This window comes from Gymnoscopelus braueri (assembly GCF_963280865.1).
Source record: "Gymnoscopelus braueri genome assembly, chromosome: 10".
Lineage (NCBI taxonomy): Eukaryota > Metazoa > Chordata > Actinopteri > Myctophiformes > Myctophidae > Gymnoscopelus > Gymnoscopelus braueri.
In genome coordinates, this window is record NC_137611.1 from 32087060 (window position 1) to 32111606 (window position 24547).

General features: G+C 42.1%; 1 protein-coding gene across 1 annotated transcript; it reads left to right on the forward strand.

The window, feature by feature from the left end:
- The first annotated feature begins 1264 nt into the window (after positions 1-1264).
- On the forward strand, positions 1265-24324 carry LOC308093289 (polypyrimidine tract-binding protein 2-like). Its single transcript, XM_080439584.1, has 16 exons — positions 1265-1317; positions 2718-2739; positions 4281-4332; positions 4981-5144; positions 5601-5672; positions 5768-5839; positions 6086-6244; positions 6710-6820; positions 6963-7134; positions 9487-9599; positions 12742-12775; positions 13541-13633; positions 13963-14079; positions 17493-17592; positions 17685-17762; positions 18354-24324. The coding sequence occupies exons 1-16, from the start codon at positions 1310-1312 to the stop codon at positions 18481-18483; spliced, it is 1497 nt and encodes a 498-aa protein (XP_080295710.1). The 5' UTR covers positions 1265-1309; the 3' UTR covers positions 18484-24324.
- Positions 24325-24547: the final 223 nt, after the last annotated feature.

Sequence of the window (24547 nt, forward strand, 5' to 3'; positions counted from 1 at the left end):
TAGGCTCCTTTGGCTTTCCCCACCAAAACATATAATCTAGCTAGCTATCTGGTACTTACTAAATATCTTCTTCTAGCATGTTCCTCAGGAACCAGTTTACAAATCTAGCAAAGTGGGAAAAGGCTCGAACGGCCACGGCTCCAGAAAGCCCACCAATGCAGGTTTTTGTGTTTTATTTACCTCTCCCAAAGTGCAGGGTAATTGACAGTGCAGGCCTGGGCAAAAATCATAGTTCAAAATCATTCACTGGCCAAAACAAAGCTCCAAATAACAGAACTGAGTAAACAATTGACAGCTAAAAATAAATGAAACAAACCAGGACCTTAAGAAACTAGAGCAGGGAAAGCCTTCAACAAAGGCCCTGGTAGCTCTCCCCTTGATGTATGCACAGCTAGTCTCAAGCCAAACTGAATTAGTTCCTGCACCTGTAGCATGGAGTTAATCAGGTGAGGCAAACATCACATGATTACTAATTGGTAACTCTATAAACTCAAACAAGGATAACTAAGGCTCATGAGATATTTTACACAATTATGTCATGATGAAGTAAGCTAAATATGTTCATTAAAATGTTTCCCAGGCACCACTTCATTCACAGATTATTAACTAAAGCCAAAACATGATACCAACATAAACACACACCCCTCCTCCTCTTCAGTCCTTCGCCCATTCCAATCAACAGGATTGCCAGCACTGCAGAGGAGAGACCTGTGACCCCACAAACAATTCAACTTCCCCACACAGAGTCAATCAATACATATTTAAGTGTTACAAAAGTTGCAGGCCTGTACCGGGCATATAGGCTGAAAAATAGCATGACAGCACTTATTTAGAACGCATTTGTTTGTAGAATCGGCCTCAGGTCTTAAAAACTGAGAGGCTGGGGGTTTTACTGAACAGTGTCACTAGGGCAGTGGTTCTCAAAGTGGGGTCCAGGGACCCCCAGGGGTCCATCCTTGAGGAGTTATGGGTCTGTAACTTTGAGAGTGTGCAAATGGAACCAAATGGTCCATTTGGTTCCATTTGCACACTCTCAGAGTTAGGATTTTATAGTATGGATTGGGGTCCCACTGTCCCAGAGATAGAAACTTGTATCAAATGGGGGTCCTTTGGCATCATTCATGCATGACAGACTGGGGGTCCTTAATGAAATTACAGAGTTTGAGAACCAATGCACTAGGGGGCAGCAGTGCTCCATAACGTTGGACATTAAAAAAAAAGAGAAAAGGAAGCTGCATCCATTTTGCTGCGATATCATTAATACGGACGAGAGACGAGCTGTTGAAACAAGAGCCAGCAAAACATTGCAATGGACGGGTAAATAAACACAGGCGTGCATTTCACATTTACTGCAACAATAATACCGTATATAATACCGGGCTGCTGTGCTCGTCGATTACGAAACTAAATGTTTGCATTATTATTATGTCGTTATTATCAGCGTAGATAGAAACGGTTACGATGTTGTATTTTTTGCTACATATAGAAATGACTCTAGATACTTGTGCTTTTTAAAACGGTGTTTTTTTATTTTATTTTATAGCAATTGGAATTTCAATGTCGTTCATTTATTTAATAGGCGTTTAGCCCGGTTAGCCTAGCATAGCTAATTGTGTCGGGTCGGTCCCTCCTTTGTTATGAACTGCAGGCTGTCTTTTGTCTTCAGCTTATTGCTAACTGTAGAGGCCTAAACATCAGTGTTGCCATGTTGGCTTATTGTAAGCGACTTTTTGCTTCTTTTTCTGTGAAGTTGCTTGTATAAAAGTGGTAGTTGCGGGTTGCGGTTTTATGGCTTAATTCTGCAGTGCACTTTCTTATTTAGGCTTGCTTCCTAAAAAAAAAATCCCCCTTTTTTTTTTAAACAAGTGGTACTCAAATATTTTCATAAATGTTTTGTGCCAGGGAGCATTTGCGGTGTTAGAATATTTAAAAAAATATATATTTCAAGAGTATTTGAAAATATTTTCAAATAGCCGATGCATGTAGGTTTAAAGTGCTCAGACCTGGTTGCTTATTTCTCTCACAAAATATGGCAACACTGCTAAACACGCTAACCAGGATGGACTGTCATGGCAGGTGGATTGTGTGAATAGTGCAGGACCTTGAATTAAAATTACATGAGTGTGAAGGTGTCATTGTTGTAAGCTAGTGGTTCTCAACCAGTGGTCCGGGGACCACCAGTGGTCCTTGAAGGGATTCCAGGTGGTCCCCAGCTAAATGATGGAGAGTTGGTAACCAAATGGACCCTTATAGATTTTTTTACTCTTGAGTGTCAAATGAACCCTTACAGGTCCATTTTACACTCCTGAGAGTTAAATTATTGTTACACATTTGCATTACAAGAAGTCTATACAATTAGAGAATGTAGAAGAATTGTTATTTTCATCAACGTTTGCCTGTTATCTCCTATGGTACGACATCAATACAGCATGGAATTGTGGACACAATTTTATCTAACGACAACAAAATATTCTAAGTCTTGGGTCTGAAAATGGTGGTCCGTGGCTCAAATGCTGACTAAATAATGGACCTTGATATGAAAAAGGTTGAAAACCACTGGGGGTGATGGTACTATTTATTGCTTACAGTTGGTCATTTCATCTGCATTGTTGTTGCATAATGTAAAACTCATGCATGCTGTTTAATTTCAACCATTAAAATACTGCTCTTATTCCACTTTTGCCTCTTTGGTTTTCTCCATCCTCACCCACTGGCAGTGATGTTGCGGTTGGAATGAAGGTAAAGAGTCAACAAACAAACAAAAAAACAAACACACAGCCACACAGCCACAATGGAATGAAAAACTCAGGCTTATCCTTTTTTGTGCTATATGTACATGTAGCCTATATGCATTTCTGGCAACGAAAATGTCAATCAAAAACACACCATAACCCAGAGCTACATGCCTAATATAAACAGTTAATAGACAATATTGTTGTTAATTGTCTCCGCCAGGCCGAAAGGCATGGCGAGAGAGTATGTTTTACCCCCCGTCCGTCCGTCCGTCCGTCCGTGTGTCCGTCCTTGTCTGCGACCAGCTAATCTCCGCCACCGTTGGCCCGGTCGCTGTGAAACTGCACACACACACTCCCTGGATGTCCCAGCAGAACCTCTGCCCCACATTTTTCAGATCAGGCTGTCATAGCGCCACCATGAGGCCGACTTTTGCAAAACACATTTTTGGATATGACTCCTACAGATTTTCTCCAAAAAACACGCAAATCAGTACACAGTATCTCTATAGTCATGTGATCATCACAGATCTGTCCGATTGACCAGATTCCATCCTGATTGGCTAAGATTGGCTCCCAAAGTTTGCAGGATTGGATCATTTTGAACACAATGCCTCAAATCATGAACGAAGCATGCGATTTCCGTGACATTTTCCACGTAGATTCCCACTTGGCCCAGGAAGAAATGCCACTTGAAAACTTTCCTAACAGCCTCATGGTGGTGCTATAATAGGCCGATTCACGTTTTTCCCTATAACTGCACCGATCTGCGTGAAACTTTGCACGCACACTCCCCAGAGGCCAAGGAAAAACATCTAAACATCTGCCCTGCATTTTTCACATCTGCTTTTTATAGCGCCACCATGAGGCCGACTTTTGCAAAACACATTATTGGATATTACTCCTACAGATTTTCTCCAAAAAACACGCAAATCGGTAGACAGTATCTCTATAGTCATGTGATCATCACGGATCTGTCCGATTTACCATATTCCATCCTGATTGGTTAAGATTGGCTTCCAAAGTTTGCAGGATTGGTTCATTTTGAACAAAATGCCTCAAATCATGAACGCAGCATCCGATTTCCGTGAAATTTTCCACAGAGATTCCCACTTGGCCCAGGAAGAAATGCCACCCTTTTCACATTGGCCTGTTATAGCGCCACCAGCAGGTCTAATTTAGCAAACCACATTTTTGGAACAAAATGCCTCAAATCATGAATGCAGTGTCCGATTGTCGTGCAAGGCCTAATAAGAAATGGCACCCTTTTCACATTGGCCTATTACAGCGCCACCAGGAGGCCACAATAATCTACCTGACCTGGCGGAGACCTTTTTCTAGTTGATTCTCATTAAACGTGTTATTTCCACAGATGCTCAAATGTGTTTTACTTGGTTGGAGGAGTGGTTTATAATGTTGCTAATGAATGAAGATGTAATAATGAATCGAGATGCAATTTGAAATGCTAGGAAATTATGAATGTGTATTGTGGAAATGTTTATCGACTCTAGTCTCTAGTTTACTTACATTTTAATTGTCTTCTTTCAGAGAGGCTCAGATGAGCTCAACATGTACGGTAGCAGCCCTCCCTCTATGACTGGTGAGTCCACATCTAATGTCTAATGCTGCGTTCACTCTAGCAGAGACAAAAGCTACAAAATTAGTCTGACAAAGTGTGGTTGGCTACCCTGTCGCTGTTGAAGTGTTCATTGACATTATTATCATCATGCGTGCGTCTGTGTGTGGGAGTGAAGATCAAGAAAAATGTAAAGGAAAACATAAAGGCTTGGGTTGAAAAGTCTGGGGAGCAGGCTGATGGCAGTAATTTGTTTCCCCCAGTTATAAGAGGTATTGTGTGGGGAGAGAAGGGAAGTGGAAAGGGTGAAACAAAAACATTTGTTTGGTTGATGCTTCACTGCGTCTTTGGAGCACTAAAAAAAGATGAAGTGAGCTGAAATTTCTTTGTAGCTTTCCTAGCTCATCACGCAGCAAAGTGTTGGGCATCAGTTTGTTTGTTCTTGTTGCTGGCTTCTGTTAAAAATGGCTTTCTGTAGTTTGTTGCTTTATCGCTGCTATTGTGAACGGTGAACGCAGCATAACATGTTTACCTGCTAAGAATAAAAGATGTATTGTGTATTATACTATTTTATTAAGATGAATAGCCAAAAACACACAGCTGTTGAAAAGACAGGATGGTACATGGGAAGGTCAGGTTGTGATTGTAGGTTTAACATTACATTTTTTGCAGCCAACGGGAGTGACAGCAAGAAGCAGCGACTGGATGAATCCCCTCCCTCCAGAGTTCTTCACATCCGGAAGCTTCCCAACGAAGTCTCAGAGACCGAAGTCATCGCTCTGGGGCTGCCTTTTGGAAAGGTCACCAACATACTGATGCTTAAGGGGAAGAACCAGGTAAATAGTAAATGTAATTCCATGATACCCTAGGCAAAAATGTTGAGGCAAGTAATACTGGTGCTTGATATTTGAAGACTGCTTTTGGCTGCAGCTGAAATGATCCACAGTATTGACCCCTTGAGGGAAAATCTGTTGTCTTAATGCCACAGCAAAACAACATTAAAGAAAACTGAAATAAAATAAATACACCAGACCATCTTGGCACATAATTAACGCCATCAGACAATCAGTGTGCTTTCCCCTGTGGTATTAATATTGTGAACTACAGCAGGTATAACCGTCATAATCCATGCCATACTTATATTGTTGTAATGCAAAAGCAGCCTTGCCTAGTAAAGAATTATGTTGATGTTTTTCTTTACTTAGAATGATTGTCTATGGGTTGTCTCAAAACCAAATCCTCATGTGAACCTCATAATTGTCAATACTGATTTAAATATCACTATATTGCAGGCATTTCTGGAATTGGGGACAGAGGAAGCAGCTATCACTATGGTGAACTACTACACTGCTGTCACCCCCCAGGTTTGAAACACTCTTGTTCTCATAGATGATCTGTTATACCTAGTTTTACACTTGAATATGTGTCTGATATAAAATATATTGTGTCTGTCACACAGGTCAGAAACACACCAGTTTTCATCCAGTACTCTAACCACAAGGAACTGAAGACAGACTCTGCTCTGAATCAGGTATGTAATATACCTGTAATATTCACCGTATTCATACACACGGGCATAGATAGAATACGCATTTTCAGTCAGCAGTCTTAACGCACCATTCATTCCCAAGACTTGCACTTTCTCCCTGATCCAGCTGGTGTGTTTGTTTTGTCCTCCCCAGTGGCCCTGCTGGCCCATTAATTTATTTTTTATTCAGGGCGATCTGAGATGGCACATTTAATATGGTCTATGATGTGTTTTGTTTCTTGACCTCAGAGAGCTCAGGCGGTGCTGCAGGCAGTGTCAGCTGTTCAGGACGGAAGCTCTCCATCCTCTGAGCCTGGAGTTCTGGACTTGGCCCCACCCCCCAGCCCCGTTCTACGCATCATAATTGACAACATGTTCTACCCTGTGACACTGGATGTTCTCCAACAGGTGCATTTGTTTTTTTCCAATGTTCAGATAGCAATGACAGCTGATATGGAGCAGTATCCCGACACTCTCATGTCATAATCTTTTATTAGTTACAATAATTGTCTTGGAAATTCGGCCTGTGAATTCCTTACTGTTTACAAGAATTTAATTAACTTTTATAAGCAACCGTACGACACAGTTCAATCACTGGCTGAGTCATACCAAAGACTATAAAAATGGTAACCAATGCCTCCTTCCTTGACACTCGGCATCAAGGGTTGCATTGTCGGTAATTCCCTGCGACATGGTAGCGTCATGTCCATGGAGATGTAGTACATCAAGCTGCCACATGGCCCGGGAACCATTGGTTTCCCTTCTACTTAATTATACCACCACCTACCTGCGTAAATGTTTAATGTAAGTTTGTTTGTGGTTGGGTGAACTAACTGTTTTTTTTCTTCTTTTTGTCCTTCCCCGTCCCTCCAGATCTTTAGTAAGTTTGGCACGGTGATGAAAATCATAACCTTCACCAAGAACAACCAATTTCAAGCTCTGCTGCAGTTCAGCGATCCAGTCAACGCCCAGCAAGCTAAACTGGTAGGTTTACATCCAACAAATATTATGTATTAAAGCATGTTTTTGGTATGAAATGGTATTCCCAAAACTTCGTGCTTAATGCTCCCATCTTCCCTCAATTTTATTCATACACTCCCCCTCTTTCTTTCTCCCCTCCCTCCAGTCTTTGGATGGGCAGAACATCTACAACTCATGCTGCACGCTAAGGATAGACTTCAGCAAGCTGGTGAGCCTCAACGTTAAATACAACAACGACAAGAGCCGAGACTACACCCGACCTGACCTGCCCACCGGAGACGAGGGGTCCGGCAACAAGGACCATTCATCTTTACTGGGTAAGACGACACCCACTGCTCCTTCCCTTTGTTTTGGCTAGTGAGTAGTAAGTCAGTCACAGATATTTCAGCCGAGAGTTATTTATAATGAAGTGCAGCAGAGATTATGTCCAGCCATGCTCGGGTACGGAGAGACACGGCGACGGCTGTCATTCTGGGTAAATATGCTGTCTATTTCATCCCTCCTTCTCTCCCTCCTCTCTGTCCCTCTCTTCTCTCCTCCACTGGGTCAGTGAGCATTCAGGTAAACACTAAGTTGGTACTTGGGTTAATTAGTGTAGACTGTAGTATACGGGCACTCTAATGGAATTGCATCGTCACCACAATGATGAAGAGAGATTGTCAGGCCACAGCGGTCAACTGGAGACAGGAAGACAGGGCAACGGGGATTGTTCACCCTCTTAACCACTTGAACCCTGGCATCCCTATCTGGGCGTGTCATATAGGCCAAAAAAAGAAAGGAATGCGAAAATAGCAGATCTACAACTCAACGCATTGAGTTGAGATGCCTTGTGAATTTGTAGATCGACGATTTGCTACATTAGACATTTTGGGTCATTATTTGGTTAACTCCCTTCCTCCTCTCTTTTCCCCCTCAGTGATTTTATATCGCTCTCTCTTGTATGTACTTTACTTGTAAATTCCCTTTTGCGGATGGGGCCTAGTTGTGACATGATTATCTCTGCATTCCATAATAAGGATATCTTATTTTGAGAAGTTGAACGAAACCGATGCTCAGACAGAAAGTCGAGAGAAAATGCATCACTATGGAAACGTATTGACGTTTGATTCAAATATTGTGACGGCACTTCAAGTCCAGCTGTAGCTAGTTATGCAGGTTATCACAAGCATCTGCCTTCAAGTTTGCTGCACTGATTCAGCCATTGTGTAACTATTATAAAGCTGCAAGTAATGCAGTTGGATATTGTCCTAGTAGTTTAGCGACGTGGTCTCTTGTTCTACAGTAGGTTGCGGCTACGTTTTGTAGGTACATGGTTCAGGAGTGCTAGCTAACATTGCACCACTATGTGAAAGTAAATTAGCGTGGGTTAGCTTTGTGTGGTATAAACGTAGTTGTCATATTGTCTTATAGGTACCCCATCTGGAGCGCTAGCTTCCTACTCTAGTGGAGGAGGTTACTCGTCTTCTCTCTCCCTCTCGCAGGGTGGAGGTACCTATCCTTTCCTTTTTCTACTTTTCTTTTTTCCCCCCCTCTTTCTCTGTCTCTCTCCCTGTCCTCCTGCTATACTCTGTCTTTTAATACCTGTGCTAGAGCTTCTGCCTGGAAACACCAGGGCAGGGAAATGGCTTCCACTGGGTCATTGGCCACAATAGAAGTGTCTACAATAGAAACATTCCTTTAAACTCTTTATTGTAGATGAAGCCATTGGTAAGTATCTCCCCAGTGTTTGTCTGGTGATATTTCCTCACCCTGGTGTGTCCTCCACAGTCCATCCAAGCTGTCCTTGGGAATTTGCTATTATTACATTTTACAGACCGCTTTGTTAACCAATGAAAAAAATAAAATCCCAAGACATTTAAATGTTAGTTGTTGAAAGTAGAGTAAATGATGCAAATTGAGTTAACTAAACTTGCAATGCTGCTTCTACAAATAGATACTTTTATTGTGTGATAAGATTGCAGTTAAAAAAACTAATGCATCGCTGAGTACTTTCAAATGCTCTTTGAAGTGCAATGGCAGGGTATGTATTATGTTCTTTGCAAATTCTCAAATCATCTGGAAGGACTGAGAGCAGAGCTACACTGTATGTGAATGGGATGTGAATAAGGCGTTGATTGCTGTGTTTTGTTTGTGTGGGCATGGCATGTAAAGACTCTAATCCTTCCCCTCACATTATGTTTAATAATTGCCCAGTGCCCACTCTGTGAGTTTTTAATGGTGGGATTATTGCGATAAGGTGTTAATGGTCGCATTTATGTTTATTTTTAGGAGTCTGTTATTAATTGACTCTTGTAGATGAGGTATAACCTCGTTCCCCTAAGAAAAAGTGTTTGGGCCGCACCTAAATCATCCTGGCCCCCACACCAACTTCCTATTCCATCAGTACTTTGATTATGACGTTTGATGTAGAGGATGATATTAGCTTTTGTTATTTTTTTGTCTTTCTGGCTGCAGAATTGTAAATCATGTTGAAATATATGAAAAACGTAGATGCTTTAAGATTATTCAAGATGGTATAGCATGAAAGTACTTGGATTTGTTGACCCTTTCTCCTTACAGGAGCCACAGGTGCTGCAGCTGTGACCTAACAGACTAACTAACTAACTAGCAGTATTGTCTTGCTCTATGGCGTTTGTGTTCATTGTGTCGTGTCATTGCTGTCCTCGTAGGAGCCATCAGTCCTTTGAGTGCCGCTGCTGCGGCCGCAGCAGCTGCTGGACGGGTCGCTCTGTCTGGGTCCGGCGTTTCCGGAGTACTGTTGGCATCCAACTTGAATGACGAGGTACACTACACCAAACCACAATCTAGCCCTGGGCTTTGTGTTCTGTATGTGTGTCATGTATGTCTGTGGAAAGGTGAGACTGAGGTTCATTTGTAATATATTGGTTGAAACTGTAGCTCATTTGTGATGTATGTGTGTATGTGCACGCCAGAGAGAGACACACAGACTGCGTTCAATTAGCTTTTCTCAAAAATGGGAGAACCTATAATGGGAGATGAATGCTATATCGTAAACAAGTGAATGTTTTTATTGTGTGTTCCATTAGGAGGTGTGTGTTTCACAGGCTCTCTACAGACTGTCACATAGGCCTTATGTTCCCCCTCTCTCTGTTGCTGTGTCTGGGATCTTTCCTCGTCTGAAAAATGTTCTGCCCAATACTTTCCCCCCCCTTTCTCCTGATTTAGTCATTCTGTCAATTCCCAAGTCCCCTTGTACTGTAGTCCCTTGTCACTGCTAACCCTTACTGGTTGGTCTTAGGGAGGATGTAGGTCAGCACGTGTCTCTTCCAATACACTTGACACCGCCAGTCCACTTCTTTACGCCTGACAGTGAGGAGTTTCACGGGGAGGACAAAACGTGTGTAGAGGTACATGCTATACTTCTCAGTTCAGCTCCCCACTGCTCAAGGCGCCCTCACCAACATGTAGCAGACATGCAAAAGTGTCACTTTTCAGCTACAGTCACCTTTTTGAACCCAAATAGGGCAATTGTGTGACACCTGACCCGAAAGAAAACAACATGTTGTCACCTTTTTCACCTCGGGGCTGTTTGCATGCCTGATGTAGGAGTCGCTCCCACCTCGCTTCCCACCCTCAAACACGGTCAATTGTGTTTGTTGGGACGCCAAGACAGATTAACCGTGGAGGTTTCGAACCCCTATATTTTTCAACATTATGACAATCTTTGGTTAGAGACTCTTATTTTCTCCATTTGAATTTAGATTTTCAGATCCAGATTTCCTGGTCTATTATCTTTGTTTTTGTTCTTTTCTTTTGTTTTTTTTTCTGTCCGCTCATATTTGCCATCATCTAATGTGTGCAAGATTTCTCAGTTTGTAACTTCTGTTTTCTAGACAGGTTTCTGTATTTGTAAATCTCTATCTACTATATCGTCATAGTCCTTTTCTCTATTTCTATGAATTGTATCTCCCATCTCTCTGTCAGCGCCTCTCTCCTCTCTATAGCTGTCTCTCTGAAGGCGGCCTCCATTGTCTAATCTAGTGGTGGTTTTCACGTCTCTGTCATGCTACTAAAGCTGATTCCTGACCGCCACATAATGACAAAAAGACTGGCCTTTTTTTCTTTTTGATGTCTCTGGAATGCTAGTGATTGCTGACGTTCATACTATTTTAATGGTGATCGAATATTGATTGATTAAATACTTTTTTAGTCAGACATGTAAACAGCACGTGGTACCGTAAGACATTAAGGCTTAAAGGGATAGTTGACTTTTTTTCTATCTATTATTCACCCCATGGAGACTTGAATTCATGGATATTTTTTTGTTTTTGTCGCATTCCTAAGCCAATAATTTGATGACCAGCGGACCGGTAGGCAGCGGTTCCGGTAGGAGATACAAAGAAGACTCTTTTGTCTCCTACCGGAACCGCTGCCGGTCATCAAATTATTGGCTTAGGAATGCGACAGAAACAAAAAAATATCCATGAAAGAATTTTTAATGGATAACACAAAAAAAGAAAGTTTCCATTGTGGTCCTATTGTACTAATGTGATCCCCAGTAAGATGTAATTCACAATACTTATCGGCTTCAACTTCAAGGTTATTGTCACATAACAAGTGATTCATCATTTTGGGGCACCAAAGATTCCTCTATGCAGGAAAGTAATAGTAGTATGCAGTACTATGCACCCCTGTAACATCACACTATGGCAAGGTTCACAAAGTCTGACAACAGTGATTTTTATATTTTATTTTTGGCTGAAACAAAAAGTATTTGCTTAAAAAAAATATTTATTATTATTATCCAAGTTTTGACTGATGGATTACATTTATGAAACCAAGTGTAAAACAAGGACACCATTCACAACTGTCATTATGTGAGCCAATAGAAGCCCCTGGTTTATGGACAGTTATGGCGTCTTCATCCGTCACACCCAACCCATCCTCATGCAAGGTTCTGTGATTCAAAACAATTCCTCAAAGTCGGCGACAGAGGTGCGCATAGTAACTCTAGCTGTAATTGGTCTACCTGTTCTACACAACTATACTTTAAAAAAAAAATACAAAAAAACTGGGTTGTGTTCCCAGTGCTCGGAGTGGCATTTGGCTGCAATCTCACCCCCCCCCCTCCTCCCATAAACTGTCTCTAACCCATTGGCTACTGCCATCAGCTTGACGCTACATCTGACCTGACTGGCTAGCCACTGCATGACCCCCCCCCCCTCCCTCCTTGTTTACGCTTGATTACTACTCCCTTACTCAGCCACTTGTTTCTTTTACTTAAATGTACTCTTCAGTTTCCCCCAATTAGCTTCCTTTTCTCCCATCATTGATAATTGTGTCCGGTGGGGGTGGGTTAACATAACTATAGGAGTTGGCTGTGTGTGTGTGTGTGGGTCACCGTGTGCCGTTGTTTGGGACTCAAACCAGTGATCATTCAGATTCTGTTAATGTTCCACTGATGCTGTTTACTGACCTATGCTTTGATTTTTGTCCTCCTCCCATCCTTCCCTACCCACCACTGCTCCCCTTTGCCCTCTATTTCTCCGTCTGTTACGTTACTCCTCCCACCTTTTTCTACGGCATCATGTAATGTCGGTAAAAAAAAACTTTTGTTTTCCTGTTCTCATCTCTACCTCAAACTCTTGTTTTTCATCTCCTCCCATCCTCACCTCTATCCTCCTCCCCTCAACCCTCCCTTTTGTGTTGCCTGGCCCTGCCCTCTGTTACCTACCACTGTATACTGACTGGTCTAACCTGACTGCTTTTGCCATTTGACCTCCCCATGCCTTCCATCTTTTTGCTCCACTCCCCTCCATCGTCGTGGAAACCACCACCCTCTCCTCTCCTCCTCCGTTGCTGGCGGTCTGCTCTGTCCGTCCATGGCTCTCTACCTCCGTCTCTCCTCTTCCTCCTCTGCTCCTCCTCTCCTGTCCTCTGCTCTGCGGTCTCTCTCTCTAAAGATGGTCTCGCCTCAAAGTCTCTTTACCCTCTTCGGTATGTTTAACGTCTAATATTCAATCTATTTACCTCTACTATCTGTCTGTGCATCTATGCTGTCACTCCCTTGGGTACAGTCAACCTCTACACCTCTAGCTTTCTCTCTCTCTCTCTCTCTCTACTGTTTAATCTCTCTGTCCATCTCTATCGGCTCTCTGTCTCTCCCTGTCAAGTCTTGTTGATATTCAGTGCAGTCATAGTTTACCCATTAATCTTCATATTTAAGATTATTCAAGATGGTCCAGCATCTACAGTTTGGGTCAGTTTCCAGTCTGCCTCTTGATCAGCCAGCCAGCGAGCCACCCGACCAGCTAGCCTGCCAGAATGTCTATCAACCTGTCAACCAACCAGCCATTTAGTGAGTTTTCCTGTCAGTCAGCTAGGCAATCTATTAGTGTGTCAGTTTATTAGCCAGAGAGACACAGCCAAAAGCCACGTTATTGGAGTGAATCTGTAAAGCAGTCGAATGAGTTTGAGGTGTTTGCTGAAGAGGGTGCGTTCCTCACATTGACCAACTGTTTAGCGATCCCACAGGCAGCCACGCAGCGCACAATCAGTTAGCTGTCATCACGCGGGAAGGCTCCACCTCCTTTTCGTTTGTCCTTCCGACACTAACTTTGTTCCTTCCATCCTTCACGTCCTCCTCTTTCTCGAATCTCCGTCGGCTCCATCTCTCCTGCTCTGTCTATCCTATCAACCTTGTATCTCCTCCTCCTACCCTGCTCTCTCTGTTGTACTCTCCCTCACTCCATCTGTCTCCAGGCGTATACGGTGATGTGCAGCGTGTGAAGATTCTCTATAACAAGAAAGACAGTGCTCTGATCCAGTTATCAGATGCCAACCAGGCTCAACTAGGTGAGTGACGGCTTCATCTGACTCGGCACTAGGTACTGCACACAGCCGCACCGAGCTGGACAACATCTTGACATTTTTTTTCCTGCGAGGTGCTTTAATGACACAATTCTTCATTTAGTCTCGACTGTAAATAGCACACGTTAAAGGGGAATATTTATTTATTTATTTTCACTTAGACTTTTGAAAGATGCAATGAAAAATGTGTTTTTGATGTCTCGAATCATTTTCTTCAGTAGACTAGAAAATAGCGTGATGTGTTCTGGGTCCTATTTCCACCATAGATTCCATTAAGTTCCTGATGATCATAACATGTCCTCCTCCCTCCTTAGCTATGAGTCATCTGAATGGCCAGAAGATGTTTGGTAAAGTGATGAGAGTCACACTGTCAAAGCACCAAACCGTTGCTCTGCCCAGAGAGGGACTGGATGATCAGCTTCTCACTAAAGGTAAGACGGGACTGATCTGGTCAAAGGATGTTGTTTAACTACAATCCACCATTAATCATATTCACACTGTGGCTATTTTGCTGTGTTGTGTTTTCTTGTGTGATCTGTGTGATCGCATCCACTCAGAGACGTCTTCATATGTGCCCAGTGACACATTAGCACATCACGAACTCTATACATTTCATGCACTCACCAGCACCACACTACATCATACACACCTCATACTAAGGACTGCAATGGAAACGAGCTGTAAGCGTTTTTGCGTTATCCTTTTGATTATGGTGGGTGAGATGTATGTTGAGATGCATGTGACATATGATTTGATATATTTATTTATCAATCTAAGAGCAAAATGGCTGCCGTTTTGAGGACGTTAAATGCCCTCAATAAATCCAACAGACACTGTCTGAAATCAACTGTAATTGTAGACCGTACCAGTATATAAGTGCAAATATAAATCTGTAGAGGAAGACCGGTGCATTTTTGTTAGATGTCTTTGAATTCACCTCTGATAATTGACAAAAGATTAGTTGCTTAACTCTTTGACTGCCCCGGACGGGAATGCCCGTCCGATGGCTCTATGGCTATCATGGCCAATGACGGAATGACGAAAATATGAAAAAAAAAATATTTTGAAAAATTATTATTATTATTATTTTTTTTTTTTTTTTCTGAATTTTTTGGTCTTTTTTTTTTGGGTTTATCTCAAAGGAACTAGGAGATAACGCTATCCAAAAAAGTGCTGCTCCATTCACTTCAATGTTAAAAAACAAACAGAGGAAAATGCACCTTTTTCCTGGCACTGGGACGACACAGTCTGAAATAAGTCTGGCAGTGAAAGAGTTAAAGGACAGCTTCACCCATTTTCAACCCATCTTCATATAATTGTTTCTCACTAATGCTCATTATAATATGGTTCCATTTTCTTCTACTCGGTCTGTGTCTCAGGAGGTGGGCTGTAGACAGTAGGCAGGTTTGGTCATTTCTAGATTAATTTTGTATTAATGCGAGAACAATGGCTTCTATTATAGCATGCTAACTTGCCAGGAATAGAAAGTCGGCAGTTTCTATTAGCTCAGATTCCCCATTGGTGATGTCACTGGTAGGCGGGTTTATGAACTATCCACAGCCCACCTCTGAGACACAAAGGCCCTCATTTATCAAAGTGGTGTCGACCAAATAATGGGCGTACGGCGAGATCACCGCAATTTCCGGCATTTATCTATCTATCGTGACTTAGACTTCAGCGTACGGCCCGCTCAGATCTCACGTCAGGGGAGGGCGTATAGGCTTTGGCTGCACCCGTTTGTTACATCGTAGACATGCGGAGCAGCATTGTCTGACCATCTGACAGGCATCTGGACACATGTATCCACTCCAAAATGTATATCGCTTTCTTTTCAAGATCTTTTTATTGGTTTTTAGTACAAGGCCCAGGGGCAAGCATACTGCACACACATCTTTTCATATTGTATCACAAAAAAGACAAACAAAATGTACATGTACTACATACCCCTATCCCACCCTCCCCCCACCCTCAATCCCCAGGACAGTTGTAGGGAACAATCGTAAGAAAAAAAATTGACATAAAAGGAAAACTAAAGGCACGAAAATTAATCAAAGCAGATAGAATAGAAAAAAAGCAGATATCTAAAAATAAAATAAAAGACATTTTAGGTTTGCTGTGTGTTGCAGTCGCAACAGGGATACGCCACACTATGCAGCCTGAGTGTTGTGGTCAAATATCATGAACGGACCCCAGGTCTTATAGATTTTTTTCTCGGAGCCGGCTATTGAGAATCGCAACATCTCCAATTTAAGGCAAGACATTATATCGCGAAGCCACTGAGTGAGCACGGGCGGGGCAGCATCCTTCCATCGGAGCAGAACAGCACGTCTAGCGAGCAACAGGGCAAAGTCCACCATACGGCACTCTGTACGTGTCAATGGTGTCAATGGGAAATCCTCCCTTCCAGCAGTGCCAAACAGCGCAATTAGGGGGTCTGGGCAAAATGTATATCTCAACACACTAATACATAATCCCTGTGAAAATATAACATTTTATAAAGGCATACATCATGGACATGCACGGCTTGCACGCCTATTTTATTTCCAAGTGACATTGACAAGCAATTAAAATCTAACATATTTGCAATGTTAAAAGTTAGATGTTTAATCATTCACTCATTTAAACAAACTGCTTTAACAGTAATTCAGATAAGATTGCAGATCTGGCTGCATTGGCTATTTGAAAATAGCAGATCTGCAAGCTCACAACGTGTCACGATGTGTCACGTTGTGAGTTTATAGATCTGCTATTCTCAAAATATAAGGGTGCTTTTGCGAGAGCATTTTCCGGAGTCGGAACTGGCGATCTTTTCATGGACAGTGAGGTCTCCAAACTTATATAGTAGCGTGTCCTATGGAGTTATGTGTAACCTGGGTTAAGGATATAAACCCGCCAGGCTAACTATTTCATTGTGCTGTGTTGTATAATTATGATATGGATCTCCCTGGGTCTGAATTAATGAAAGATTGAATTGAATTGATATCTCTCATTAACGTGGCATCATGGCAGCCCGGGAGTCACGGGGAATACATGATTGCTTTATTTTAGTGTAACTAGACCGCGCTCTGGCACTGCGCTTTGTAACGGGTTAAATTAATATATGCTATAAACGTATTCCATTCATGACGATGTGACTGGTGTCATTCATGTACTACTTGACAAAGATTGTAACGTCACGGAATACATGGTAGTCCCACTGGCAAAGACTGCTGTTTCCACAGTGTTCCAAAATGTACACGCAGTTGGCTTGCGTGTGTGTGTGTGTAGTCAGACGCGGACATGACAGGCAGCGAGGCGGGCGGGGGAAACTCTTTCTTATTGCCTTTCCATACGTTGTTTGGTCGTATTCTGGTTCTTCATGGCGTAAAATTGGAGCGTTTCGCGAACATTTAAGGGCGTTTCAAGAACAACGTTTTGGTTTCAGCCGTCACATTTATCAAAGGACAGACCAAATGTAAGCTAGGATTGGCTGTATAGGATCGCTTGATAAATTTCACTTGGACTTTGGCGTAAGGTCAAATATAGGCAAAAAAATAAGCAGTTTTTTACACTCATTGATAAATGAGGGCCAGTGTGAGCAGACAGAAATGATGCCATTTTATAATGAGCATAATTAATAACCAATTCTGCGAAGATTGAAAAGTTGAAAATGGGTGAAGTTGTCCTTTTAATGTTATTTAATGATCTACTTCAGAGGCTTTCAAACTATGAGGCCCGCCACCCCAGGCAGGCGCTAAAGTGTCAAGGGAAGGTGCAGAGAGATGAGGGGGTACAGAACATATAGTGAATGAGATAACAGCTACAACCTTAATTAATTTGTCTTTGTCTCTTCTATATTGTGTAGATTTCTCTGGCTCTCCACTCCATCGCTTTAAGAAGCCTGGATCCAAGAATTTTCAGAACATATTTCCTCCCTCAGCAACGCTACATCTCTCCAATATACCGTAAGACTCACCGGACAAAAATTTCCTCTTTGAAATAAGGACTGGTTTGATTTGTAAGACAAAGAATTTTAAGGTGCACATTTTGTGTTCAGGGAGGGTGTATCAGAGGACGACCTGCGTTTGCTGTTTTCCAATGCTGGAGCAACCGTCAAGGCCTTCAAATTCTTCCAGTAAGAAACATTTATCTGTTTGACAGGCAACTCATTTGTTTTGTGCAAGAAACCATGCTGATTTCATAGCCAGACTTTTTTTTTAAACCAAGTCAAGTCCACTAGATTTGAGACTCTATGTTGGGACAAGGGCAGTTCATATTTAAGGAAAAGCACAGCTTCATGTTTCATCATGGCAAAATGTAATGCATGTTTGAGTAAAGACAGCCATTTTGAGTAAATGTGTGGAGCAACATGTGAGATCCTGTGTAAAGAGAGTATAGCAAACTAAATTGTGGCAAATAAGCATTTATGAAAAAGCCATGGTGGATTCACTTTCTGTCTTTATTTACAACTGAAAGTATTGAAAACATAATAGTTTATTACCTTTTTTAATTTTATTCAAATGGAATCCATAAAAATGTTCAAAGGACAAACTTTTGAAAGGACCGAACATATTCAACAAAGCTGTCATTAATCGTTACTGTTAAATGTATGACATTACCTTGAGTTAATGTGGGCAAGGAAGCAAAGGACAGATGTTGCAGAAGAGTACATTTATCTATTACTGATTCCTAACAAAGTTTCTCTCCCTCCCCTTCCCTCTGTCAGGGACCATAAGATGGCGTTGATCCAGATGTCCGCGGTAGAGGAGGCTATCCAGGGGCTGATTGAGCTTCACAACTACGACATGGGAGGGAATCACCACCTTAAAGTTTCCTTTTCCAAGTCGACAATCTAACATCCCAGTACTCCAGCTCCTCACAACTGTGACGTTGGAGAATACCATCACCTTCATTAATCTTCAGTTCTCTACAATCTCAACTGTAAATCAGTGTCTTGGCTTCCCAAATTAGCATATTTGTAACAGAGTTTTGGGCTTTTGAGTCAAGTCATTCACTTATGGCACTTTTCCATTGCGTAGAACCGGCAACACACTGGGATGTTTTTTAAAAGAACAGTGAAACTTGACATCAGGGTTAACCAAAGCCAGAATAATAAAAACCCAAACTACCTCTTTGATAAACACACTAACTAATTCTTGCTAGAAAACAAAAACAAACAAAAATTTGCCAGACCTAAACTCCCTTTAAAAAAAAGAGGAGAAAGTTAGTGATTCTCCCCTACTGCTCCATGCTATATTTACAAGTGCAATGGACTCTAGTCACTATACAGAAAGGATATTGGGGAAAGTCAATAGTAGGTGGATAAGGCTAATATAAAAACTTGCCAGTGTTATCTCACTGCAAAATTACCTATAGTAAACGCAAACATAATTTAGTATAATCTCACTGATTTCTACACCAGTTAATGACCCACAGGAGACATCTTTGCAAAAAAACAGAACAATACAAATATGGCTTGCCGTAACAACAGGATTCGTAAACTTCCATGGGGAGTCGATCATGATGTAATGACGCTAGTGATGATTCACATCATCTTTTGGTATCACCTCAGCTTGCTTGGAACCTCAACAGAGGTGATGCCAAAAAGGTACCCAGGTACTTTTGCCTAATGAAAAAACACAAAGTTGACTTAAGCCGGTACTTTGCAATGGAAAAGCGAAGTCGGTGAATGATGAGCGGTCAAGGCCATCTTTTTAGTCAAAGACCAGATGAGAATGACAATGAAACATTTACTTATTTTGCTTTTATGAAACGTTGAAATTTCAAGGCAGTATGTGTTTTGGAAGCACATTAACCCTGTTTAAAGGTAGTAATCATCATCCTTAGGTACAAACCAAATTGTGTACGAAGAATAATATTGTTAGTGAGACTAATGCTACCATTTTGTTTCCATCACTTATGTGACCAGTCATTCCTGTCAGCCTTTGGACAGGCACACAACAACGCTCATTCTTCTATGTCTAGATTTTAACTGAGTGGTGCTGTGAAGGCACCGTCACCCATGTCACTGGGTCGATTCACTTATTAGGTTTTATCACTTAGAATGTTGTCTTTGGCGCAACCGTGCATTCAAGAAAACTCGGAAGCAGAGCAAGGTCCTCAAAAGAGGTGGAAGCCCGAGGCTTGCTTTCCTTTTTTCAGAGCGGCATCCAGGTTGCTTCACCTCCCCTTCTAGATCTAGAAAGAAGAGTATTTACACTATAACACTTAATATAATAATTTGGAAGACAAATTTAATTGTTTGAAGGAGTTCTCATGATTTTCCAGCACCTTTTGAGAGCCAGCTCTCACACAGAATGCATTTCTAAGTTAATAAAATGTAGTGTAGGCTCGGTGACATAACCAACTAACTGCCTCCTGGTTTGACCCTCCTCTTGCTGTCCCAGGGGAACATGCTTCCTGGCAGTGCGTCTTTTCTGGGACGGTGTTTTGGGCATCAAGTCGGGCTCAGTGCTGAATTCACTGCATTTAAAAAAAAAAAAGTGGCTTGTTTACACAGCAGATGTTTCCTCAATATCACATGCATAACCACTTAAACCCCCCTTGTTGACAGGGGTCCCCCAGGGTTCTATACTGAGCCCCTCCTTAACCCTCTAGAATCTCTTGCAGATCATTGAATATAGCTGATCTCCAAGCTCAATACTGTTGAGCATGTAGATCTGATATTTTCACTAACTGTTTTCTGACTGAATAGGGCAGAATATTTCACACATTGTAAGTCACAATATGTGAAATATATGGCAGCGTGGACCAGAAATTTGGCTGATTGGTCCCAGTGTGTTGTGAGATTAGTCACAGACAGACACAGATACAGAGGCTCTTCTAGACGGCTCGCCTCCTAGGAGCACAGGGTGGTTAACAAAAGCCTGCAGTGGGGGCCCACCAGTTAAGCCTCTCCTGGACCTGTTGTTTTCTCCGGCAGATACACATGTGCCTTACTCAAAGCTAATTTATACTTTGTTTTATATTATTATTAGTGCTGTGAAAATTTAAGGAATTATATAAAGTTTGACAAAAGTGACGTATATTCTATTCTTCTATATTCAATGACACTTTTTCAGTTGGAAAAAAAAACTAGGGCTGATCTTCAAAGCTTTTTTTGGGCTTCAAAGGTTTTGGTGCAAATTTGAACGTAGTATTAATATTATATAATAATATAATATATGGAGATGTATAGGTATGCATTACGTTTTTAGATTTTTGATTGAATACTTTATTAACTCTCTCAGTGCCACGCCCCGACATATCCCGAGTTTTTCCCGAGTACCCTCAGTGCCAGCACGAGAAATCCCGAGTTTTTACTTTTGACTGTGGTCGCGCTATTCTGTATATTTTTCATGATCACTTTCGCTTCCTGACTACATCAGACTCACCCGGAGCCGGATGTAAAAAAAAATAATTCATTTCCGGGTCACGTTGTTTTTCTCCGGTGATTTTCGGCCAGAATAGGGAAAGTCACGGTTTTTCACACGGTATAAAAAGCGAACGGAGAGGTCCACGTCTACTCTCTTTGGTCTGGGTGACGATCAGTCATCGTAGTCGTGTATCGCATTGTAATTTAGCCCGATCAACGATTATCGAAAATGTCAACATCCGGTTCTGACCGGATATGACGTGAGCCTGTTTGGGAGGGGGCGAGTGAGCCAGCGAGATCATCAATGTGTCGATTTGTTGCTCTCTACTGGTAGAACTGTATTATGGGTTTAAAACCCCAATCAGATCATTTATTTGAATGAAAAATTACAAAATTACAAAATTTAAAAAAACGCAAATTCCTGGCAGTTTGGGAGTACTTTATGAAAATACTCTTGGCACTGAAAGAGTTAACAGTTTGCGGGTTGTACAGAGATATGGTTTACGATGATCGTTAAAAGGATAACACAAAATGCCCTAGTGGCTTGTTTCCATTGTGGTCCTGTCTATTCAATTCATTAAGACATTTAAAGAATGCCAGAATTGCCAATAATATATTATAATAATAAACTAGTTATTATCAACAACCTAATCAACACTAGTAGCAATGAACGTATATGTACAGTAAACATTGGGGGCTAAGCTTAGAGTGCTTTTCTAGGACCCTTTACAAATCCAGAAGGAGCGAGTGCATTTGCTTCCGCTGCCGGTAAATGCACCTGCTGTCCCTCTACAAATTGCAGACAGGTGCTCTTTCATGGCGGTCTTGAAGGAGATTCCGGTCCTCCTGTGTGATGTGCTCATGCCAGGGCTTCCTCGTGCCCGCTGCAGAGGGCATGGTGCCCACGCTGTACACACTGTCATTCATCCAACTTTTAAAACTGGTTTCCCATTGGAGGAGAGTGCCAGACAGCGGAGCTGGTCCTCTTGTTGAAGCGAGTTTTGTTGGTGTCGAATATCTCCTCCAGGTTGGGAGATGAGATGGTTCCAAAAGCATGCTGCTGCAGCTTCTGCCCAGGATGGAATGGGTTTTTGTGGTGCTGACTCGTGGTCCGGGGAATCGTCACTGTTCTGGCGGTCAACTCGGTCTTGTTTGCACCTTTAGGAGTGATGCTGAAGGTCTGTGGAGACTGCTCAAAATACATGGTGATGTTCAGTGCCGCAGCTTCGGTCCTTGTTTTGAAAAACGTTATTGACATTGTCGACCCCCGCTGTGTGTGTGTGTGTGCTGTTGAGCCTCCGCCCACAGGGCCTGTCAGGCTGGCATTGCAGCCTAGGGTGCCTGGACCGTCACGCTACGGCCCAGGCCGTGACGAAGCTTTTAAGCAAGCTATGTTATGACACTGCTGTAAGGGAGGGAGCTTGGGGTGGCAGTGGCCGGAAATGGGAGATTCCTGGCTCAATCCTCGGCTCTTCCTTGTTTCATGTCAAAGTGCCCTTGAGCAAGACACTTAACCCCTAACTACTCCCAATGAGCAGGCAGGTGCCCTGCGTGGCTGACACGGCCGCAGAATGAGGTGGCGATTTGAGTTTTTTTTTAAAGCGGTCTGTAAGCCTGGCTGTACAGAGACGGGTCAGTCCCATCATGGTGTCGATACTCTCCATCAGCCCCTCGGCCTGGTCGATCTCCTCTGTCTAATCTAGTGGTGGTTTTCACGTGTCTGTCATGCTGAAGAAGCAGTTCCTCATGCTGCTGCTTCTTCCCGTTTCTTCTCACGTTTTTTTTTTTTTTTAATCAAATTAAAATCATGGGAATAATGACTGTCTATGCTAATTCAAGAGCATAGACAGTCAAAACCGTCCCTCTTGCTGCGGTTTCATCTTCAGTGCTTCATGCTCCTGAAGTTCTTCGGCGGAGCCAGGTGTGTTCACACTGGCAGATACAAAAGATACAATTTGTAGTTTTGTATCTTTGCAGTTGTTTCCGGTTTCCTTTCGGGACCGGAAGTTCAAAGCTGGCGGATTTGAATTCGCTGAAAAAGTGGCTTCAATACGATCTGTAGAAACCAATGGGGCTCCCTTTGTCCATATATATTTTCTTTACAGTCTATGTTGCAAGCATATACTTATGTACTGTAGGTAACTTGTGGTCAAACATCCCAGTAATAAAACTACGGAATTCGTCAAGCTGAGATTGGCCTTTCCTTTTGCCTCCACAATAGTCAGGTACCTTCTAACATTTCCCTGGTTTCAGAGGCTTGCTCTCCCCAATTACAGCATATAAGGCTCATGAAACATCCAAATATCTGTGTGCATGCTTGCCTTCTCCTGAGCTCCTTCTCTGAGGGCTGAAGTCTCCAGAGGAAGGAAGCTCCCTCCTCCTCCATCCCCTCTGCCCACATCGTTGGCAGCACCTATCTCAGCATCCCATGCTGCTTGAAGCAGGCCATCTTGTAGCAGAGTGAGGGGGATTGTGCAAAAAAAGAAGAAAATAAATAACTCGGATATTCTGTTAATATTCCCGTTTGAATCCCATGGCATCGAACAAAGCTTTATGCGTCAAAGTAATTGGGTCAGCCCTAACAAATACGTCATTTTTGTCTAACGAAAAGTGTCAAGTAACCAAGTATGAATCAGCTTTTTGTCTCGCCAAACCGCACTCTATACCCAGGAGGGCCAAGGCACATTCTGCTACTTCTCATTTTCTCCAGCTGTTGCTGATATGTGTCACTTTGTAGAGGAGCAGTTATGCAGACACATATTTTTTAAATGACATAAATTCTAATTAATGCTAATTCATGAATAACCTAAGGAGTAATTTTTATAATTTGAGCCACCTTGAGTCCCTATACCGAGGAGGAATTGTGGTAGAATACTGTATGTTTGATAAATCCCTGCTGTATAGCAAGCCTATCTCTCTCTCTCTCTTAGGAATGCATGCTAGTGTCATCCTATTGGACAAGGTTTGAACATGTGATTATGGTCTTGGTGTCTGATTGGCTTTGATGTGTGACCTGTTGGGACCAAAGTACATGTGCCTTTAGTCTGTAGTATGATTGTTGCGGTTAAACAGTTTGTGTCTTCCTATGTTAACAGTGTTATAACATCATATAAACAGATTTATTTGCTTAATGGTTTTCAATGAGGGGTGCCTCTTCACTCTAATCCTCCTGTACATCTGCAAAAAAGGCTTTTTGGATGCTCTTCTGGTTCCCAGAGAATACACATTTAGTTTCTCTTGTATATTTTCTACCTGTTTTCAATCTCTGAGTCCAATGTGAAGGAAAATAATGGCACAAATTAAAACCTTTTCTACCGACAAGTCTAAGTTTGATGGTTCATGTGTGTTAAGACCTACTCTGTATCTTTCTTTCAATAAACCTCTATCTCTCTACTCACTCTGTTTCTCTGCTCTCGCTCCTTTCTTTCCCTCAGCTTCTCTAATATTCTGTACTCTTTCATTCAGTCTTTGTAGATTTACATAAACACAATTGCTTTTTACTAAGCAACTGAGGTCTTGGCTGTGGTAGAGCAGCTCTTAAGTTA